The 20770-nt window shown below is 38.7% G+C and overlaps 1 protein-coding gene across 6 annotated transcripts in view; it reads left to right on the plus strand.

Annotated features, from left to right (window-relative positions):
• The window catches only part of DPY19L1 (dpy-19 like C-mannosyltransferase 1), a 71787-nt gene that overhangs the window by 26107 nt on the left and 24910 nt on the right, over positions 1-20770 (plus strand). For all 6 annotated transcript variants that reach the window (XM_083822091.1, XM_083822087.1, XM_083822088.1 and 3 more), the window contains 5 exons: positions 338-475; positions 6134-6254; positions 7788-7881; positions 11956-12013; positions 18940-19031. In XM_083822091.1, the coding sequence (XP_083678217.1) occupies positions 338-475; positions 6134-6254; positions 7788-7881; positions 11956-12013; positions 18940-19031 (503 nt within the window). The remainder of the gene's footprint in view (positions 1-337; positions 476-6133; positions 6255-7787; positions 7882-11955; positions 12014-18939; positions 19032-20770) is intronic.

Raw genomic sequence — 20770 nt, forward strand, 5'->3', positions numbered from 1 at the left:
CGTTTTTAAAGTCATTTTTAATTAATGTTTGCATATGCGTACACCTTTTGGCAGCTTTTATTAGTTTAAGAATTATGGAATATTATGCTAATGCATAGTTAGTTAACCAAATGAGAGATTCCAGACATTTTGTTATGACTCAAACAGTGAGGAAGCCCACACTGGTAGTTTCAGTGGCAGTAATAGGAAGAGATTTGAAAACAGGGAAGTCGTCTTGAATAATTTTGTCCTATTTGTTATAATACAAAATTAATTTTAAAAATGAAGCTTGTATGTGGTGGTTCATGAAGCAGAAGTGATCTCTTTAATGATAAGTAATAATTCTGCTTTTCTGTAGGGTCTTTATTATTCCTACTTCAAGATAATTATTGAGGCACCATCGTTTTGGAATGGGCTGTGGGCAATTATGAATGACAGACTAACTGAATATCCTTTAGTGATTAACACCTTACAAAGGTTCAATCTTTACCCAGAGGTGAGTTATGTTTTGAAAATAAGATTCTTAAATATATGAGAAATCTTTGGTTTCTTTAGGCTTGATTATAAATTGTCAGAAATGTTACTCTGGAAAGTGTAGCTGTAAAGATACAGTGATTAATGAAGTGTTGCTCAAATACTGTATTTTAGTTCCAGATTTAAAATGTGAAAGTTACTTCATACACTGTGATCAATTGCCATTGTTATTAACTGTTCTTGGACTTCAAGTATGTTCAACCAAATGTGCATACTCTCTGCATCGTGGTATTTCATACCCTACAGTTTCAATCCAGTTCTATACTTCCTGTTTATTTTTGTTCTTTTTTCTGGAAGTAAGTAGCCAACATGGTGCACTTAAGGAAATATGATATACAAAGTATAAGTGATATGTGACTATGTCTGCAGTGATGAAGATGCTGAAAGGTTATTTTGGCTTGCATTTTGTGTAGGACGATAAACTAATGAATCATCACAGTTTACTGTGGCCTTAAAATCCATGAATGGTAATAGTTTATTTTGCTTGTTGCAGAAGAAATTCCTGTTTAGAAAACTGCCTGCTGTTGTTTTGTATGTGCTTGTTACCTGATTAGATTAAGTTCTTTCTCTACTTTTTTTTTGTCACTAAAGAGAAGATGTCATTAAGTATAGAAATGTTTGTTTTTCTCTCTTGCAGCGTTGCCTGCGTCTCTTAAATATTTTGCAGAAGGGAAATTCTTTTGGTTAATGTGCATTTATGTAACTCTATGTGTCAGGAACAACTTGTTTCTTGGAGAACCAGGGACTCATAATGGCTGTAATTGCTGGTTACTAGCATTTGTACTCGTTCTCCTGCTCTGTCAGAGCAGAGCTGCTTCCAGGAACTGTATGTGTAAGAGTTCCCAGTATGCATGTGTTTTTACAACTGGCATGTTGTGATTTCATTTGCTTTTTAATTTCTTGCTCTGGAAGTACTAAATGCTATAGGCTGTTGCTTTTCGTTATCCTCTTGTTGTTGTGTGTGGTGATTGGTTGGTTTTCTTGTTTGTACTCCAAAGTGATTGCAATTCAGTTCTAGAAATGCAACATCAGGAATGTGTGCTGTATTTGAGTAATATAGTTACTTTCTTTAGCTGAGAAAGATTTTCTGACTTCAGCTAGTGTCTGACTTGGAAAAAAAAAAAAGGTAACTTCTCGAGTGAACTTGCTCTTAGAGAATCATCAGTATCACCATGAAAGATGACTAAGTAAATTGCTCTTGTTTTGATTTCAACACCCAATAAAATACAGTAGCTTGACTTCCTGTAAAAACATTGAGTAGATTACTGTGCAAAAAATGTAGGCTTGTCTGTTCATTCTTAGTTTTCTAGGATCTTATTGGCTCATTGAACTTGGTGATAAAGTGTGAGTTCATTCATCTTTTCTGTGCCTGTGTGAGCATGCAAAACAGACAAATGGTCTCCTCTGCTCCTTTCAGTCAGTTGCTACTTGATGTCTAGCCTTCCTGTAAATAGCTTTTTTAAAAAGTGTGTTTCTTGAGTGCTCTTGTTTCCACATAACGGTATCTATAAAGTAGTGAACAGGTGCAACTTGACTTCTAAAGCCTGTTCTCCAAATTTATCTAGTTTTACTTGTGATGGGTGGTAGGAAGATGCTTGTGGATTTATTTGTTGGCAGTGATTTTTTTTTTTCTTCTGATACCCAGTACCCAGTCATGTTTCCTAAAAGTGTTTCATTTCCTGTTTAATATTGTAGGAGCTTTCCAGCTCTTCCTGCCCAATAGTAGCATTAAGGCTGAATTCCAGTAAAAATTTGTGTTCAGTGGATTTCAAAATCAATTGCATCAAAAATATCCTTGAAATCCAGTTACTAAGCAGGATGTAAAACCCATTAATAGAATAGCTCACCTGCACATACAGCTGATATTAGCCATGAAAACTTAAAAACAAACAAAAAACCAAAAACAGTCTGTAATGAACACTTCATCATCTTTATAAATGATAGACATAAATAGTAAAATAAAGCATCAAAAGCAAAAAAATAATAATAATAAAAAAAATATCTTTGCAGTTGCACAATGTTATAGTACCAAATAAAGTCTTAGTTTTCTGGGTGTTTGCTGCAGTTAGGCAGTTTCAGTAGCTGTGTAGGTGTTTTCATATGTGGACCCTGATGTGAAGTGGCAGAGAGATAATGTGTTAATTTCATGTTAATAACTGGTTTGCTCTCTGGCTACTCACCTTTACAGAACAGTTGATATTTCTGTGTGTGGTAGTAATGATGAAAATTTGAGTTGGAGTGATAGGTGTTGCAAAGACCGATGTAGCTGGGGTTAAGTGCTTAATCAAAGGCAAGCAGTAAAAGTGATTGACTTTTCTACATGTTCTTTAACAGCAAAGGACTGGTCCACAGAGGATCTCCTTGGTGTGAGAGCCAATCTATTCTTTTCCAAGTTTCACATTTAGTGACTCATCCAATATGGGACAGTAGAAATTCCAAAAATATCATTGTGTTCTAACTGACCTAGCAATTTTGTACTACTGGTTTGCTTCCATTTTTTTGTCTGTGCGAACTGTTTCATGTGAAGTAGCTTTTGGTAAAAATGTTTCTGTGCTTTGTAGGAAGTACCTAAAACCCTTGGTAGCATTTTTAGGGAGTATTCATGTGTGGTAACATCTGCAGCTGACATAAACACTTGTGACATGAAAAGGTTAAGTTGGTAAATGAGATTTATTTATTTTTTTTCCAACATCAGTTCAGCAAGAATGCTTTATGTGCTTGGGGTAATGTCAGCTTCAGGGCTGGTGGTGCAAGCATACTAGACAGATGTCTTTAAGCTTTCATTCACGTTCTGTTGGCAGCATACAAACAGCTTTCAGTTGATGAGAGGAAGGATTTGGAATTGGTTCCCAGCCCTGTTGTTGCCTACCTGGAGAAGGGGCAAGTGTCTGGTTCTTGTATGCACACATGGACAGGTAGAAGTGCCAGGCAGGGCACAGATGGTGAGGAAGCCCCCAGGACTTCAGGATAGTGTACTACACAGGACACGATAGTGACGCAAGGAGTCTGGGTCTAGACAGAAGGATGCAGTTGTGTTTGGAATATGTAAGGTTTATGTTGTGAGAGTGTAAAGAGATGAAGTGATAAATGGTGTTTGGAGTCTTAGTTTGAAAAATGAATAAATCATAGAATTGTAGAACAGTTGAAGTTGGAAGGGATGTCTGAACATCATCTAATCCCACTCAAAGCAAGATGAAGTAGAGCAGATTGCTCAGGGCCATCTCTTGTTCAGTTTTGAGTATCTTCATCTCTTTGGGCAGCCTGTTCTAGTGTTTGAACACCCTAATAGTGTCTAAAAATTAATAATAATAATAAAAAAAATTATATGTAAGTGGAATGACCTATGCATTTCAATTTGTGCTTATTGGCTCTTGTCCTGTCACTGGGTGCAACTGAAAGCAGTCTGTCTTAGTCTTCTTTACTCCATCTATGTTATTATTTTGAGCAGCCCAGAACAGGACTCAGGATACATTCTTACCAACCCTGAAGATAGGGGAAGGATCTCCCTCTATGCCTCCTGACTCCCTAAATACAGCTGAGGATACTTTTTGCTTTCTTTGTGACCAGGGTTCATTTCTGGCTCACTTACAGCTTGTCCACCAGGACACCCAGGTCCTTTTCTGCAAAACTGCTTTCTAGCTTTTCTGCAAAACTGCTTTCCAGACTGCTCCCCAGTCTGTACTGGTGTGTGGGGTTTTTCCTCCGCAGTGCCGGATTTTGCATTTCCCATTGTGAGATTCCTGTCAGCGCATTTCTCTTGCCTGTTGAGGTCCCTCTGAACTGCAGCAGAAATGTCAGCTACTCTTTCCAATTTTGTATCGTCTACAGATTTTTGGAGGGTGTTCTCTTGTCCTGTCATCTAGTCATTAATAAAGCTGGGGGCAGGTTTGGTACCAGTATTGATCCCTAGGGTGCTCCCATAGTGACTGGCCTCCAGCTGGCCTTCGTGCTGCTGATCAATCTTCTGAGCCAGTTCAGCTAGTTCACAGTCCTGTGTCCACTTACACTGTTTGTTTTTCATCAGTTTGTCCAGGAGGATATTATGGTGCAAGACTGAGTGCTTTCCTAAGTCAGGATAAAGAACATCCACAGCTCTCCCCTCATCTAACAAGCCAGTCATCTCAGAAAGCTGTGAAGTTAGTCAGGCATGAATTCCCCTGTGTAAATCCATGCTGACTGCTTGCAGTCACTTTTTTTTTGGTCATTAGTATGTTTGGAAGTGGTTTCCAGGAAGATTTACTTCACAGCTGCGGAGGTTCAACACCGATGGGCAACTAAGGACCACCATGCATGCCACTCTCACATTCCCCCTCCTCAGAAGGACAAGGGGTTAAAAATACGATGAGGGGAAAAAAAGCTCCTGGTTTGAGATAAGAACAGGGAGATCACTCACCGATTGCCGTCACAAGCAGAGCAGACTCAGGATAAGAGAAATTAACATAATTTATTACCAATAAATACCAGAGTGGAGCACTGAGAAGTGAAAGCAAACTAAAGACAACCGTCCCCCACATCCATCCAGCATTAGCTCGTCTTTGAGCAGTGGCAGGTCCCTTCTGGGGCAGCTGGCTCTGGTCTGACATGGGGCAGCTGCTGGTCTCTGCTCACAGCCCCCTGCAGCCTCCCTACCCTGCTACCAAAGCCTTGTCACGTAAGCCCAATACCTACCTTATTAGGGATCAAGCTGCTATTCCCTGTATTTTCTTCTTGCCCTTCTTAATGATGGAAGTGACATAAACAGTTTTATTAATTGCATGGGGAAAGAAAAGAGGGAATCATATTTCCTGTGCGTGTTTTCTGTGGCACAGGGTTGGGACAGATAATGCTGCAGTGGTGAAACATATTTTCAGTCTAGGGACCCCCAGGTTATAACTTTCACAGCAGCTTAACTGGAATGGCCACATTATTCATTTATGAATTCTATATGTAAAGTCTATTATATCCTGACAGAATAGCTTGGTAATCTTAACTCTAGTGACTTTGCTGTGAGATGAGTTGCAGTTCTTCTTTGCGTAAAATACTGTAGTTTTTTTGTGTCAGGTGTTGAGATTTAATTTGGTTGTTGTCATAAGAATATTACAGCCTTTCCATGGAAAATGGAAATGCTGTCTTACATTGCATCTGGAAGCGCTTTCTAATGCATGCTTAAATTTAACCTACCAAAGTTTATCTGGGTGAAATAGGAAAACAAACAAATACACACAAAAATGGGGGGGGAGGGGAATAAAGATTTGGTCCATTAATATTTTGGCCATGTGGAAAAAAATAAGCAATTGTTTTTTAATTGATTTAAGATCAAGATCTGGGATTTTAATATCTAATAAACAAGATAAATAATAAAAATTGGAAAATAGTGAAATATTATTTTTTCAAATATTCCAGTTTGATTGATTTAAATTATTTCTGTCCTGAAGTTGGCATAATTTTAGTCTATTACTGAATGCTTGGTCTGTGCTGAATGCCTTCAGTGAATTACAGTCAACAACGCTCAGTAATTTAGAGAAATGTTGAGCTTGAAAAAAGTACTGGGTGAAGGCCGGTTGTTGTGAGAGGTTACCTTGGGCAGTGAGCTAATCTCCAAGTTCCTTTTCAGAAACTTCAAATCCTGCTTTCTGCCTAGGTGGTCCTCGCCAGCTGGTACCGCATATATACTGCCATTATGGATTTTCTTGGTGTACCAACAAAGACATGTTGGACTGTAAACAGAGGAAAAGGGCTTAGTCCTGTTGAAAGCTGCGAGGGTGAGTTGTGTTTTGTTCTAGTTTCTCCCTGGAAGCATATAACTGTGTCTTTATATATGTCAGAAAAAATAAATATTCCTGTGTCTTTGTCGCTTATGTGCTTTCATTTGGCTAAACCTGTGTTTTGGCAGATTCACACTTGTGAAAAACATGAAAAAAGATACTTATAAGAACACCAAGGATCTGCAATTCGTTCCAAGATACTACATTTCAAAAACTTACCTTCTGTATTTCCTCTTCTAACTAAAACTTGAGGAGTGGGAGGGAGGGGGAAAAAGATACCCACAAAACTCCCTTTTGGAGAATATTTTATGTAGTGATTTTGCTGGGAAAGTACCCTCGTGTGACCTAATATTCAGTGTAAGAATTTCAACCTTATGTCTTGAATTTGACATCATAGTTTGTTGCTGCCACTTCTTAGCTTTTTAAATTTTATTTTGACATTCAAGTATAGGCTTTTAAAGTAAATTATACTATAGAAGTACTTTGCCCAGAAAAACTGTTGATTTTCTACAGTCAGTTAAAGCTAACTGATAGATGGTAGTTCGTGTAGTTGTTTCATTTTATCATTTGAAATGTCTTTGTGTGGTCACACATTAATATTTTTCCTTTCCACAAAGCTATACAAACTCTCTTCAGAGCTCAAATGATTCACTTCCTCTAATGTTGTCAGAAGCAGTAAACAGTGAATAAATGTGTAACTTACAATTCCTGGTATTTTTAAACAAACAAACAAAAAACAAAACCACCGCCACCACAACAAAAAACCAACAACAACCATCCAAACAACCAAACTCCACAGCTATTGAGGCTACCATTTTTGGAGGGCATATCTTCATCTTATTTTGGAGAACTGTCATGCTATACTTTCAGCAATAATGAATAAGCATTTCTGTGTACTAAACTCTGAAGTTTTGCTAGCTTCTCTGTAGTGAGTAAGGCTTTTTAAGTTGTAGTGCAGAAATGATTAGAGCCAGGAGGATTTAAAGAAAGAACAACAACAAGCATGTGAACACGGAAGTGTTTGTGAATGAATAAATTGAAAGATGTGCATTACTAGAACATCTGTTGGCATCTAATGAAAGAAGAAAAGCAAAGAGCATTGTGCGTAATTTATGTTTAAAGATGGATTTACACCTGAAAGAGAATGGAAGTGAGAGTATGGGGAGTACAAACGTGTTCTAAAATCCTCTATGAAGTCAAAATTTCCGTAGAGAATGTTGTTACAGTAATGCTTATCCCTTCTATACATTTCTTTTTTTTATATATATAGGTAAAGCTTCCTTCTTGGTTTGTTCTGACTGCACAAATGCTGTGTGTCCCCCTCCTCTTCTTTTAATAGTAACTTTTTTTTCTGGGGGGTGGAAAATGTTGTCTTTTGATATAATCTTCATGGCATTTTCTTTTCTTTGCCTCTTTCTGTAGATATATTAAGGTAGTCTATGTAATGTGCTTTATTATACTGATTGTGTGGTGATTTATAAACTATATGATCTTTCATGTATATTTGACAATGTGTTAATTTTTTGTTAGGTTTGGGAGACCCTGCTTCCTTTTATGTTGCTGTGATTTTTCTTTTGAATGGATTAATGATGTCACTGTTCTTCCTATATGGCACATACCTCAGGTAAGGCAGTTGAGACTATTTAATTAGTACTGGTAGTCTGCTTTTACAGTATAATTAAAAAAAAGGTAGATGCTAAAATATTTTGATGGTATATTGTTTGTTTGTACAGTAGTAGTATTTTTACTGTAATGTATACATTGTCACTGAAAACTAGTGGGACAGAAGCTTGTTGATTAAAGTAAAATGTTGATGCTACAAAAACATGGAAAATTTCAGTGAAGTGGTATCTCATTGATACCACTGTGTTGTGGATAAAATTTACTATTATGCAATTTTTAAATAACTTTTGTCCTGATGGTGTTCTTAAAATTACCAGTGTTACTCATTTTTAAACAAAGTTTAAATGACACTGCACTTGTTGAATGACAAGACTGGGGTTTTTAGAATGCTTTTCCTCCAGTAATACTGCATTTCTTTCAATTTTAATATAACTGACAAGGCAAAATGTTTTTTAAGATAATGCATTCTTTTGCAGGCATACATATACTTCCCTTTTTCAGTGAATTTCTGTTTTCAGTATCTGACCTTAAATTTCAGGAACCATAATATACTTTCATACAAAAGAGATTCCACGTTCTGCAGAAAAAAAGAAGCAGAAATATTTGTACCTCTATTTTCATTCGCCTGTTGTGCAAAAAGCTGCTACTTTTTTTAAAGAGATGTGTTTTTTCCCTCCACATCATTATGTGGCTTCACTGACATTTGTTCTCTTTCTGCTTTCTCTGAAGCATATGGTGATGGTTCAGATAAAGAATAGCACAGGGCAGGAGCTGAATGTGATACTGAGAAGAGGAAGTTGTGTAGTACAACTGTCAGACATTTGGGAGTAAAGCATGTATGTGTTTCTTAACAAAGAAAGTAAATCCCTCATTTTTTGAGGAAGTAGGTAATCTTTGAATATTCGTATGACTAACTTGTCATGTTTCTCTTAAGTTAGGTGCATGGAAAGCCACATTTCATGTATTAATGTCACTGAAGAGTCAGTAATGTCTTATCCAAGGAAAGTACTGAGAAATTAACTACTGAGTATTGAAAGTAATTCAGTTTTAAATGCAAATGATCTGCAATGTACGTAGTCAAAATGACTAGAATGTAAATGCAGTTCTTTCAAATTGTAAGCCACTAGCTAGCTGGGGTTATGAAAAATAACTAATGACTATGCAATTTTCTGGAGGTAGGATTTTGATCTTTTTTATTTCTTCTAAAGAAGTTCATAGTTTGATACCAAATCTAGATGGCTGCTTAGTCATTATATCTGTATGAAGGTTCCTTGTAGTCAAGGAAAGCTGGAATACAAAGGCTTTTATTTAGGTGTGAAAAATTGAAGAACTGAATCTTGAGTGATGCAATTCTGCTATGCTGAAGTAGGAATCTTATGAATTGGTGTAGGTCTCCTTCCTAAAGCTGATTTTTTTTCTATGCCTTTTGAAAGACTTTTTCACAGCACCTGACTCATTTGATGGTGGGAAACTATCCTCTAATATTTTCTTCAACTTTTCATTTATGAATTTGTTAGCAACGATCATCTCAAGTTTACATAATTGTTTTTTTCTAGCTTTTTTTTCCTCCCTAGGTGTTTGTGAAACGTATAGTCTTTTTATTTCAGCCTTATTTGCTTTTAGTCTCCTTGTAACTTTGTCTAGTGACGGCAGGTAATAGCATAGTGGAAGACCACTCTCTTACTTTCCAAGCTAGCATGTGTTCCCATCTGTGCTTGCCGTCCATACTCTATTGTTCCAGGAGTTCAGATAGCAGAAAGGTAGTTGCTTTTGTAGGACTACTTTTTGCTGTTTAACTCCTTAAACAATTTCCTCTTCAAGGTTAGAAGATCACCAGACAGTATTTCCCTGTCCTAGCACGCTGTGTGTGGCCAAGGTTAAGAAGGGGAACACAACCATCCTTTTCAAAAGTGAGCTGACGTTGCATTTGGTTAGCTGTAGTGTGAAACTGCAACCTCTGGTTATGCAAAGGCACTTGGGAATCTTCTGGTATGATGCAAGTTAGCTTCAAGCTCTGGAGCATTCTCTGTTAAGACAATCAAAGGGATATGTTGAAAACTCATGCTTAGGTTTTGTTTTATTTTTATTGGTAAAGGAATGGTGTTCAGGTAAGTGGTTTATGCAGTTGTCAGGTTCCCCCTGTTCCCTCTGTTCTTGCAGTTGAGGGACAGAATGCATAAGTTGATTGTCAAATACTGGATCTCAAGGAGCTACCAGTAAATTTCCCAAATCTCCTTCTGACAGTGCTTTTTCAGTATTCTGTTTCTTGCATGTTAATTAACAATGAATTAGTGCAAGTCCCTGGTGCCTTTCTTTAGGCTTCATCTTATTGTACCTGGGGATTCAAAATACAAGTTCTTTTATTATTCCAGACCTGACTCCACTAGACTAAGAATTAACTGTTCAGGTCATCTGCAGTTCTTTAAAACAGAATAATCTAAATTTAATAAAGAATTAGTAGTTTTTTAAACATGGGAGCTATAACTCCCAACAGAAGGGCCTTTTCAAAAGCTATTTTTTGTATGTACTCCACCAATCATAGTATGGTATGAGAATTTCAATGGGAAGAGTTACTGTATCTCCTACATGATATCATTGCACTATTAGAAAATAACCCATTTTACTCTATACTAAATATATCCCTCTGTGAAATAGACTGTGTTCATTTGCTTTTCTTGAAAAGATAGTGACAAGGTGCATTTCCCTATTATGTGCTACAGATTTTCTGATCTATTCTCATGTGGTAGAATAACAAGGCATGATGGATCTGAAACATTCATAATAGAATTAAGACCTTATATTCTAGACTGTAAGGTTTTATCACAATGTTAATACTTCGCATAAATCTTGATATTTTTTTAAGCAAATTTTTAGTTTTCTTTATTTTTAAAGACTTTTTTAATAATAAACATATCCTCTTGGTCATTTTGGGCTTTTAGCATTAGATGCTTTTAGTATTTGCAGAATTAAAAGTTGAGTTTTATGTGCAAGAATGCATGTTTTCTGGAGATTGTTTTAGGACTCAGCTGGTATCTTTAATCCCCTGATATTGTACCCAGAACCTACTGATTCTGTTTGACCTGTATATTAGTGATGGGTGAAGATCTGAGAGGACTTTTTTTTTTTTGAAATCTTAACAGCTGGCTGCTATTGCAAAAATTGTATTTCCTGTCAAATTCACAGTAGAAATGCACTTTTTTATGTACAAAAGGGTTGCTTGATTTATATCACAGAACGTCAGTAATAACAAATCTAGCCAAACAGGTAGGAACATTATCTATTGCTGTTTTGAGGTGGAAAAAGTACTAAGTACTATCTTTGGTTTTAGTGTTGAATCCATGATACTAATTTTTCAACAGGTAAGCTTGGTTTATTTAGAAACCTATAAAAATCCTTAAGTCAAGGGCTTAAAAAGCTTCTACATGTCAATGTCAGAGTACTTTGCATAAGAATTAAATTATAGCTTGCATTGACTGTGTTGCATGAATTAATTTTTGTGTATGTTTTTGAGCACATTTGATTTGGTTATTTAACAAAGTATTAGGTTCAGATCAGTATTTGCAAAGATGCCCTTTGGGTGACTGAGCATGCCAGTTCTCCATTTGTATTGCTTGGAGTTTTGTTGAAACAATCAATTGAACAAAAACAAACAAACAATAAACAAAATTCAAAAAACATTCTTTACTTCTCATGACTGAAGTCTAGGTATGGTTGATTAAGTAGCTGCAATTGCAGGCTGTAACTACTAGGATTCATTGTTACTGCTGATGAAATAATATAAACCAAAGCTTGTGACAAGCAGAATAACTATTTCACATGTTATTTACATTGAAATGGGTGCTCTACAGAAGAAAAAAAAATGATGTGGAAAGAGTGGTCTGCTCTGGAGTAAACACTAGCTGACTGCCTAGTATTTTAATATTTTGTGTACTCTACAGATTGCTTTTCCTTGGTGCCTGGAAGCATTTTTGTTTTCCCCAATAAACTTAGCTGTAAGTTAGTGTTGCTTCATATTTTTGAAGCAGCATTGGCCGTTAAGAGTTTGTTGTACCTGTCTTGCATGTTCTTTTCACAGTGGGAGCCGTCTAGGAGGCCTCATTACTGTGATGTGTTTCTTTTTCAACCATGGAGAGGTAGGTCTTCCACAGTTTTTTTTTTTTTCATTTTTTTTTTAAGACTAAGATTGATCTCATTTCCTTGAAGATATCGATGTTGCTTATCTACTTGGGGATGAGTGCACAAGGTTAATAAGAAAGGAATAAAACCTTACTGAAAGCAAAATACGCTACAACTTTTATGTATCACTGTCCAATGTGTCACCTTAGATTAAAAACAAAACAAACAAACAAAAAGCCCAACAAAGTAAATATATTGTAAAGTGGTTCTGAGATTGAAATCTCAGCAGGACATTAAGTTCAAGTTTCAAAACATCAAAATCTCTTTTTGTCTGTGTTCCAGACATAACTGGGCTAGATGTACCATGTGAATAAGCTACAGAAACAGAGGAGGTTTTATTTAGATTGCTACGTATTTTACCAGAAATTCATGAATACCAAACCAGCAAAGAAACCCATTAGTACTGCTGTACTATATTCTATAGCCAGGACGCATAGAATTTAGAAACTGTAAACATACAGAGACCCCATAGGAGAGCTTCCCTCTCTGTGGATGACAGGACTTGAGGGAGGGGCAGGGGAGAACAGAGATAATACATGCTTTAGGGAAAAGACATGTTAGTATATATATTTATGAAATATTTATTTTATTTGTAATTGGAGTGCAACTTTGCATTTAATTTATACTTTATAAGCATTTATTTTACACTATTAATTTAACATATTTGTAAAATAGCAAAGCAAGCAAAGAATTGAATGGTGCTGATTCTAGTGACTTCTCTGGTAAAACAGTATTTTAAAAAATGTCTTTAAGATTCTAGGAACTGAAGTAGAAGGGACGTCATGGCATAAACATGCTATAAACTTCTATAAATTCATGATGGTCCATGTTAAAATAAACTATTTCTTTGTCCTGTAGTAGTAAAGTGTGGGAAAGGAATTCGCAGGGAGCTTTGTGCTGTTTCACACATCCCTGAGTTAATGAGAACAAGTTAGTGAGATAATGAGGAAAACAGTGGTAGAACCAAAAACTTGAGCAAGGTCGAGATAAAGTAAATTGGCTACAGTGTTAAAGATGAGCTTTGGGCAGTGGCCAATTGCTGGCTGGCTCAAGGCGCGTGTCTGAGGGTCTCTAACCAATTGTAAGACAGATTCGGGCGCGTGGACAGCGCGTGGGGCTACGGGGAAAGTATATGTAGTAGTGAAAAAGGGCAATAAATGTCTCCTGTTCAAGAACCATCAGGAGTCTGTGTCTTGCATCCCTTCAGTAAAGAACCTGTGATGATGAGTATTCAGTGCCTAACTTAGCCATTATATTTGAGGCATGAAGTCTCTATTACCATACAAATACAGTTTATGTTAAAACACATTTCGCTTTTAGACCTAGATGGGAAGAAAAGAGAGTTCTGACCTTCCCAGTCATTTCTGAGCTTCCTTAGGCTGTGTGGTTGCATTAACAGTTACAGAGCTCTTCCTTGTCTATGTACAGTCAGGGGTGTACCCTGGCATATGCATCTATCTCAGAAGCAAAAAGCTTCTTAAAGAAAGGAGCTGCCAAAGCTTGCTTTGCCTTGAATGTGTCCTGCCTCCATGCTTCCATTTCCCCTGTAACTTCCATTCCTCAAAATACCTGAATTCCTCGAGTCCTCTCCTCCAACCTTTGTTACAGTCGCGTGTTTTGTACTGCCGCCTTGGCTGTGGCCCGTTTGGAGCTCCTTGCACGATGATCCTGCTGTGTCAGTTGGCTGGTGCCAGGTCAGCACTCTCTCAGTTCCCATTGTTGCCCATTCCCAGTACACTGAGCTGGTGGAAGGGGATGGGGAGCAGGATGTGGCCCTCACAATCCATGAGGAAATGGTTGGCGACCTGCTACAGCACTTGGATGTACGCAAGTCAATGGGGCCAGATGGGATCCACCCGAGGGTACTGAGTGAACTGGCGGAGGAGCTGGCCAAGCTGCTTTCCATCATTTATCGGCAGTCCTGGCTGTCAGGGGAGGTCCCAGTCGACTGGCGGCTAGCAAACATCTACAAGAAGGGCCGGAGGGTAGACGCGGGGAACTATAGGCCTGTTAGTTTGACCTCAGTGCCAGGGAAGCGCGGCACTTGCAGGACAACCAGGTGATCAGGCCCAGTCAGCATGGGTTTATGAAAGGCGGGTCCTGCTTGACGAACCTGATCTCCTTCTATGACAAAGTGACACGCTTAGTGGATGAGGGAAAGGCTGTGGATGTGGTCTACCTTGACTTCAGTAAGGCTTTTGACACCGTTTCCCACAGCATTCTCCTGAAGAAACTGGCTGCTCGTGGCTTGGACTGGCATACGCTTCGTTGGGTTAAAAACTGGCTGGATAGCTGGGCCCAAAGAGTTGTGGTGAATGGAGTCAAATCCAGTTGGAGGCCGGTCACTAGTGGAGTCCCCCAGGGCTCAGTGCTGGGGCCAGTTCTCTTTAATATCTTTATCAATGATTGGATGAGGGGATTGAGTGCACCCTCAGTAAGTTTGCAGATGACACCAAGTTAGGTGCGTGTGTCGATCTGCTCGAGGGAAGGAAGGCTCTGCAGGAGGATCTGGATGGGCTGGACCGATGGGCTGAGGCCAACTCTATGAAGTTCAACAAGGCCAAGTGCCGGGTCCTGCATCTGGGGTGCAACAACCCCAAGCAGCGCTACAGGCTGGGAGAAGAGTGGTTGGAAAGCTGCCTGCAGAGAAGGACCTGGGAATACTGGTTGAGAGTCGGCTGAATATGAGCCAGCAGTGTGCTCAGGTGGCCAAGAAGGCCAACAGCATCTTGGCTTCTATAAGAAACAGTGTGGCCAGCAGGTCTAGGGAAGTGATTGTCCCCCTGTACTCGGCTCTGGTGAGGCCGCACCTCGAGTACTGTGTTCAGTTTTGGGCCCCTCGCTACAAGAAGGACATGGAGGTGCTCGAGAGAGTCCAGAGAAGGACAATGAAGCTGGTGAGGGGTCTGGAGATCAAGTCTTACGAGGAGCAGTTGAGGGAGCTGGGCTTGTTCAGCCTGGAGAAGAGGAGGCTCAGGGGCGACCTTATCACTCTTTATAGGTACCTTAAAGGAGGCTGTAGCGAGGTGGGGGTTGGTCTATTCTCCCATGTGCCTGGTGACAGGATGAGGGGGAATGGGCTTAAGTTGTGCCAGGGGAGGTTTAGGTTGGATATTAGGAGGAACTTCTTTACCAAAAGGGTTGTTAGGCATTGGAATGGGCTGCCCAGGGAGGTGGTTGAGTCACCATCCCTGGAGGTCTTTAAGAGATGTTTAGATGTTGGACTTAGTGATATGGTTTAGTGGAGGACTTGTTAGTGTTAGGTCAGAGGTTGAACTAGATGATTTTGGAGGTCTCTTCCAACCTAGACCATTCTGTGATTCTGTAAAGAAAAGTATTAGTTTGTGTCCACCCCTTGTGGAGCAGACATGGCTCCCTTAGGAAACCAGATAAAAAGATTTCAACTTAGAGGTATTCTGTTGACAGGATTGTGAGGTTTCACTGAAGTACAGAAACAAGAAAGGGTCTTTAAAGAATTTTTGACCTAAAAAACTACTGTCTTTCACATACTGGCTGTGTAGATTCAACATGTTCCAGTGATGATGTCTACAGAGCATTAAAATTGATAGCTTAATACTTGCCCCTAACCAATGAGACACACCCCCAAAGCAAGACACGTAGAATTCAGGAGAACTTGCGAATGTGGATGTGCAAGGTGCAGGAAACTGGTGAAGCCTAGGATGGAGCCGGGGTATTCCTAAAGGTGACACATACCTTCGGGATAATCGCTGTTGTTGGAGTAACACCTCACCACAGAATCACAGAATGGCCAAGGCTGGAAGGGACCATCTAGTCCAACGCCCCTGCCATAGGCAGTGATGCCACCCACTAGATCAGGTTGGCTGAGGCCCCATCCAGCCTGGCCTTGAACACCTCCAGGGATGGGGCATCCACAGCTTCTCTTGGCAACCTGTTCCAGTGCCTCACCACCCTTCTACAGGGAAGAATTTCCTCCTAATGCCTAGTCTATCCTCTTTTAGTTTTAAGACCATTCCTCCTTGTCCTATGCCTTCTTACTGGTAAGAGGTATAAATGGTGTAAAATGGGCCTGATTTCTACCCTAAACAGAGCTCCTTTTGTCTGAGAAACTTCCTGTGCTGCTCTGTGGAGAGCAGCCCATGCTGGAGCAGTCCGCTCCTGAAGGACTGCTCCCTGTGGTACGGCTCCTGGGCTGGCACTTCTCAGGCCGGCTGGCATTTGCTTCTGCCCCAGGTTCAGGAGACTCTTTCTGTCAGCCTTTTTCCTGCTAGAGCATGGTCACCTTTATGGCTGCTGCCCTCACCCAGTGACCCAATCCCATGATAATTTCCCATCCCCCAAATGACTTCAATCTCGGTTGCTTTTTAGGTTTTATTTATTTTTTTTCTTAAATGTGGGGTGCGAGCTGGCAGCCTGCATGGTCACCAGCTGGCTCCTCCTGCTGGGCTCTACGCAGCCATGATGGAGAGTGTCCAGAGTGTCTCTACTGTCCAGAGAGCGTCCATACGAAGATGGTGAAGGGCCTAGAGGGGAAGACATATGAGGAGTGGCTGAAGTCACTTGGCCTCTTCAGCCTGGAAAAGAGGAGGCTGAGGGGAGACCTCATCGAGGTCTACAGCTTCCTCACGAGGGGGAGTGGAGGGGCAGGCACTGATCTATTCTCTTTAGTCACCAGTGATAGGGCCCAAGGGAATGGTGTCAAGCTGTGACAGGAGACATTCAGGCTGGATATGGGGAAAAGGTTCTTCAGTGATAGGGTGGTCACGTGCTGGAACAGGCTCCTCAGGGATGTTGTCACGGCATCAAGCCTGTCGGAGTTTAAAAAGCGTTTAGATTATGCTCTCAGTCATGTGGTCTGAATTTTGGGATAGACCTAGGGGGATGCTAGGAGTTGGACTCAATGATCCTTGTGGGTCCCTTCCAATTCAGAGTATTCTATTCTATGATTCTATTGCATTTTATTTCTAATTTTTAGTGGGAATAGCCATTTTGATTCCTTTTGTTTGCATGTCAAAATTATCCACTCTTTAAAATATTTTTTTCTTTCGTAATGCTTATATCAAAAAATATTTACTTGAAACAATTTTATTCCTTGTCAACCTTGACTGAAGGTGTTTGAATGGACCAACCCTCCCCATTTCTCCTCTTGAGTTAGAAAGTTCATAGGTTTCGTCAGCACCTCTTTTAGTTGATTCTGTTCATTTTTTGAACAGAACTCTCTTTTCAGCAGTCTTTTCTGGAGCATGTGTTAACATCCATCAGAGTATTTTTCCTTCAGCTTTTTTTCACGATTAAGTCTATACTAATTCTCATTTGCATTCATTTATTTTGGCCTTCTGTCACTTACACAGTCAATTTTGTCATGTGTGCAACAGAAGAGATGTACAGGAACCGATGTGTTTTCCTCATTGAAATTGCTTTATTTGCTTTCGATTACATGTTGTGCTAACTGATTGCAGCAATGGGAAATGGTATTTCAGACTGGGGGAGAAACTCTTAATCTCCTGAGGGTTGTATTTGTATGTTTCCTGGCCACAGGTTCAATGCTACCTATCTTACAGAGGCTGGCTAATTAAAATGGAATTAGACAAAGGAGATGGGTAATACTGTTGTATAAGCTAGGTCTGTGTAAGAAAAGCTATATAAATATTTTGTAAAAGCATACTTAGCAATTTACAAAAAGTCGAGTGCTAAATATGTATAAGCATGATTCTCTCTGTTGCAACCGTAAATAAATAGGATTTCAGGATGTAGTTTTTTGAAACTATTTCTGCTAAATGCTGGGTGAAAGCCTTCTAGATGTTAGCTACATAGTGGTAATCAAAGCTTTCTTTTACTTTTGCTGGTAAACCTTGGATTTCAAAGTGATTGTATTTCCTTTTGTTGAGACTTCTGGTGTTCTTTACAACAGATTCCATTTAAAGTATGATTTCCTGCAGGTTAACTGTTTATGCATCTGAAACACCTCTGTATGTAAAATTGAAATAGTGTGATGAATATTATTTGATCATGTAGGAACATCAATTTAAATTGGAAAAAGGATATAAAGTAATGTGCTTAACTGTGAAGTTAATATATATTATTATATATTATTATATATATTATATATATAGTTATATATTTTTTTTGATGGTCATTGCCATCTGTAAGCATTTTCTAAAGAGCTGAATAGAAAGATAGAGGATGGCAGTTAAGTAGTTGAGCTGTTTGCCACAAACCCCAAGAAATTCATGAAAAAGCTATTTGGTTGATGTCACTGTGTTATCCTTTGCTTTAGGAGAGTTCAAGAGTGAAAGATGTGAATAAGAACAGCTGTGTAAGAGCTTAATTTAATCATTAGGTTTTATTGGCCTATTTTGAAGAGCCCATTCTATAAAATTTTCCGTGTTGATGCTGCTAGAAATGTAAAATATTTGCAGCCTAAATAACTAGTGTAATGAAGAGTATGTTGGTTTCTTCTTCAGATCCTTTCCTCACACACTTTCTCCATGTAAGTGTGGCAAGTCACTGCATGAATTTGAGAATGATTTCAGTTACCTGAATAACTTTTTACGTTCAGCAGAAGCAGAGCCAAGCAGCTGCTTTCCTGTCTGTTTCTTGGGATATTCTCTAGCTGTCATACTTAATTTTGGAAAAGCAGTAATCTATTTTAATTAAACAGTGCGTCATACACCTTAAGTCTGAAAGCTGCATCCTTTTTCCTTCTCTATTCTGCTTCTTGGCTTATGTTTTGTTTGTTTGTGTTTTGTTTTTTGGTTTGTTTTTAAGCTTGTGAATAAAAGCTCGTGTAGTTTGGGTTCTGCTTTACTGAAGTACCTGTGGTCATTCATTTTGAAATACAAATGCATTGCTTTATGAAAATACAGCAGCAAACATTATCAGCTAACCCGGTTCTTATTTTTAGTGCACTCGTGTCATGTGGACTCCGCCTCTTCGTGAAAGTTTCTCATACCCATTCCTTGTGCTTCAGATGTTGCTTTTGACCTATATTCTCAGGTACCTCTCAATTTATACTTAGCTTTTTACAGCGACTTTAAAAGAGAATGTCACAGGGCATGTATTTAAGAACATTTATTTAAGTATTTATTTATGTGCCTTGCTATGCTGTAGGAGTGATATCATTAACGTGGAAACCTTCCTGTGGCTGTTATGTTGCAGACTCTGCACCAGTAAAACTGCAGTCATGTTACTCATGTATTAAAAGGAAAATTTTTGCAACTTGAAGACATGATTAAAATAAAAATCAGAATCACTAATTCGGCAAATACATGTGTAAACTAAAAAAAAAAAATCGGACTTTTTGGTTGATGTCACTTCCTTCCTTTGAGAAACAAGCTGATAACCCTATCAATTGGTTATGGCCCTCTTGGAGAGTGGTATGTTGATTGCACGTAGCGTAAGCTTATGCTATGCAACAGAGGATTCTATAGCACCCATAAGCTAGAATGTTCTTGCAGTTTTTGTGTTTATTAATTCAGTCTTTTAAAGCAATCTAGTTATAATAATGCAGGGATGCCCCTGAATTTGTTAGCCCTGCTTTTCAGTGGCTGTTTCTGGCCCGCAAGGTGATCGTGTTACTGTTTTGCCTTTGGTTTGAAAATAAGCATGACTGGTTGAAAAGCCCTCAAGTATTAACAAACTCCAGCACATCACATTTGCAGTATATTTGTGATTTAGCTGAATTTTGTTGTAGTTATTGATGATTAAACCAAAACATGTTTCTATCATCTGTCACTAATGTGTGTTTGTTAGGTAAGGAAGAAATGCGTGCTGTCTAGAAAAATACTTTGAGGAATAGTTTGTAGAGTGATTGCTAGATTTCATATTATAATGACACCTCCTCATTTAATGTTAAATTGTGAAGTCAAACAACAGCCAAGAAAATTAAACTTCAAGTTAGGTTGATTCTAGTGTATATAATCTGTATCCATAACTGACTTTTAATTAGATACATGCACTTCTGTTCTTCAAATGCTGGTACTTAAAATAGTCTTTGATCTTGCTTACCAATGAAGAAGCAAGGTATTTAGCCTAGGCGTTTCAGCACGAGGATCTGAAAAGGTGATAAAAAACATAAAGACTTAACTTTCAGGTTCTCAGTTAGAGATCCTGCTTCAAGAGCAGCTCTGTTTTACGTATAGCAGTCTCCTAATGTAATATAGGAAGTATATTTGAAAAAGAGACTAGAACTTAAATTCTCTGTTATTTGCATCACTTAAATAATAGCTTAAACTCATGCTTAGCAGGACTTCCGATAGTTAATCTTGAGAGATTTTAGGAGAAACCAAAGAGTATTTTGCAGAATTTGTTCAGACTGCTGTGATCTGTTGGGTTTGGGTTCTTTTCGGAAGAATATTTATGATATCCTGAGTTTTGGAGGCCACTTGGGGAAACTTGAATCATGACATATTTCTGATCTGATCTCAAAGCTAGGAGTAAATAAATAAAACTTTTCTAGGAAGACATGGAAAATAGAGTGTTTTCAGTCAAAGGTGAGTTTCATATACTTGTGATTGTGCTGAAATCCTTTATCAGGATTGCTGGCAAAAAAAGAGTTGCAGAAAGTAAATATGAAAGAAGGGTGAGATAGAATGCTAGAGGAGTAAAATCACTGTTGGGTGCAGACTGTTGTGAGAATAGTTGTGAATTCAGCTGAAAAGAAAATGGTTGTGACCTGACTGTACTTGTTACATGAAGGTGGACCGCTGCATGGAATATAGTTTTGACTTGCTGTA

This window comes from Anser anser (genome assembly GCF_964211835.1).
Source record: "Anser anser genome assembly, chromosome: 2".
Lineage (NCBI taxonomy): Eukaryota > Metazoa > Chordata > Aves > Anseriformes > Anatidae > Anser > Anser anser.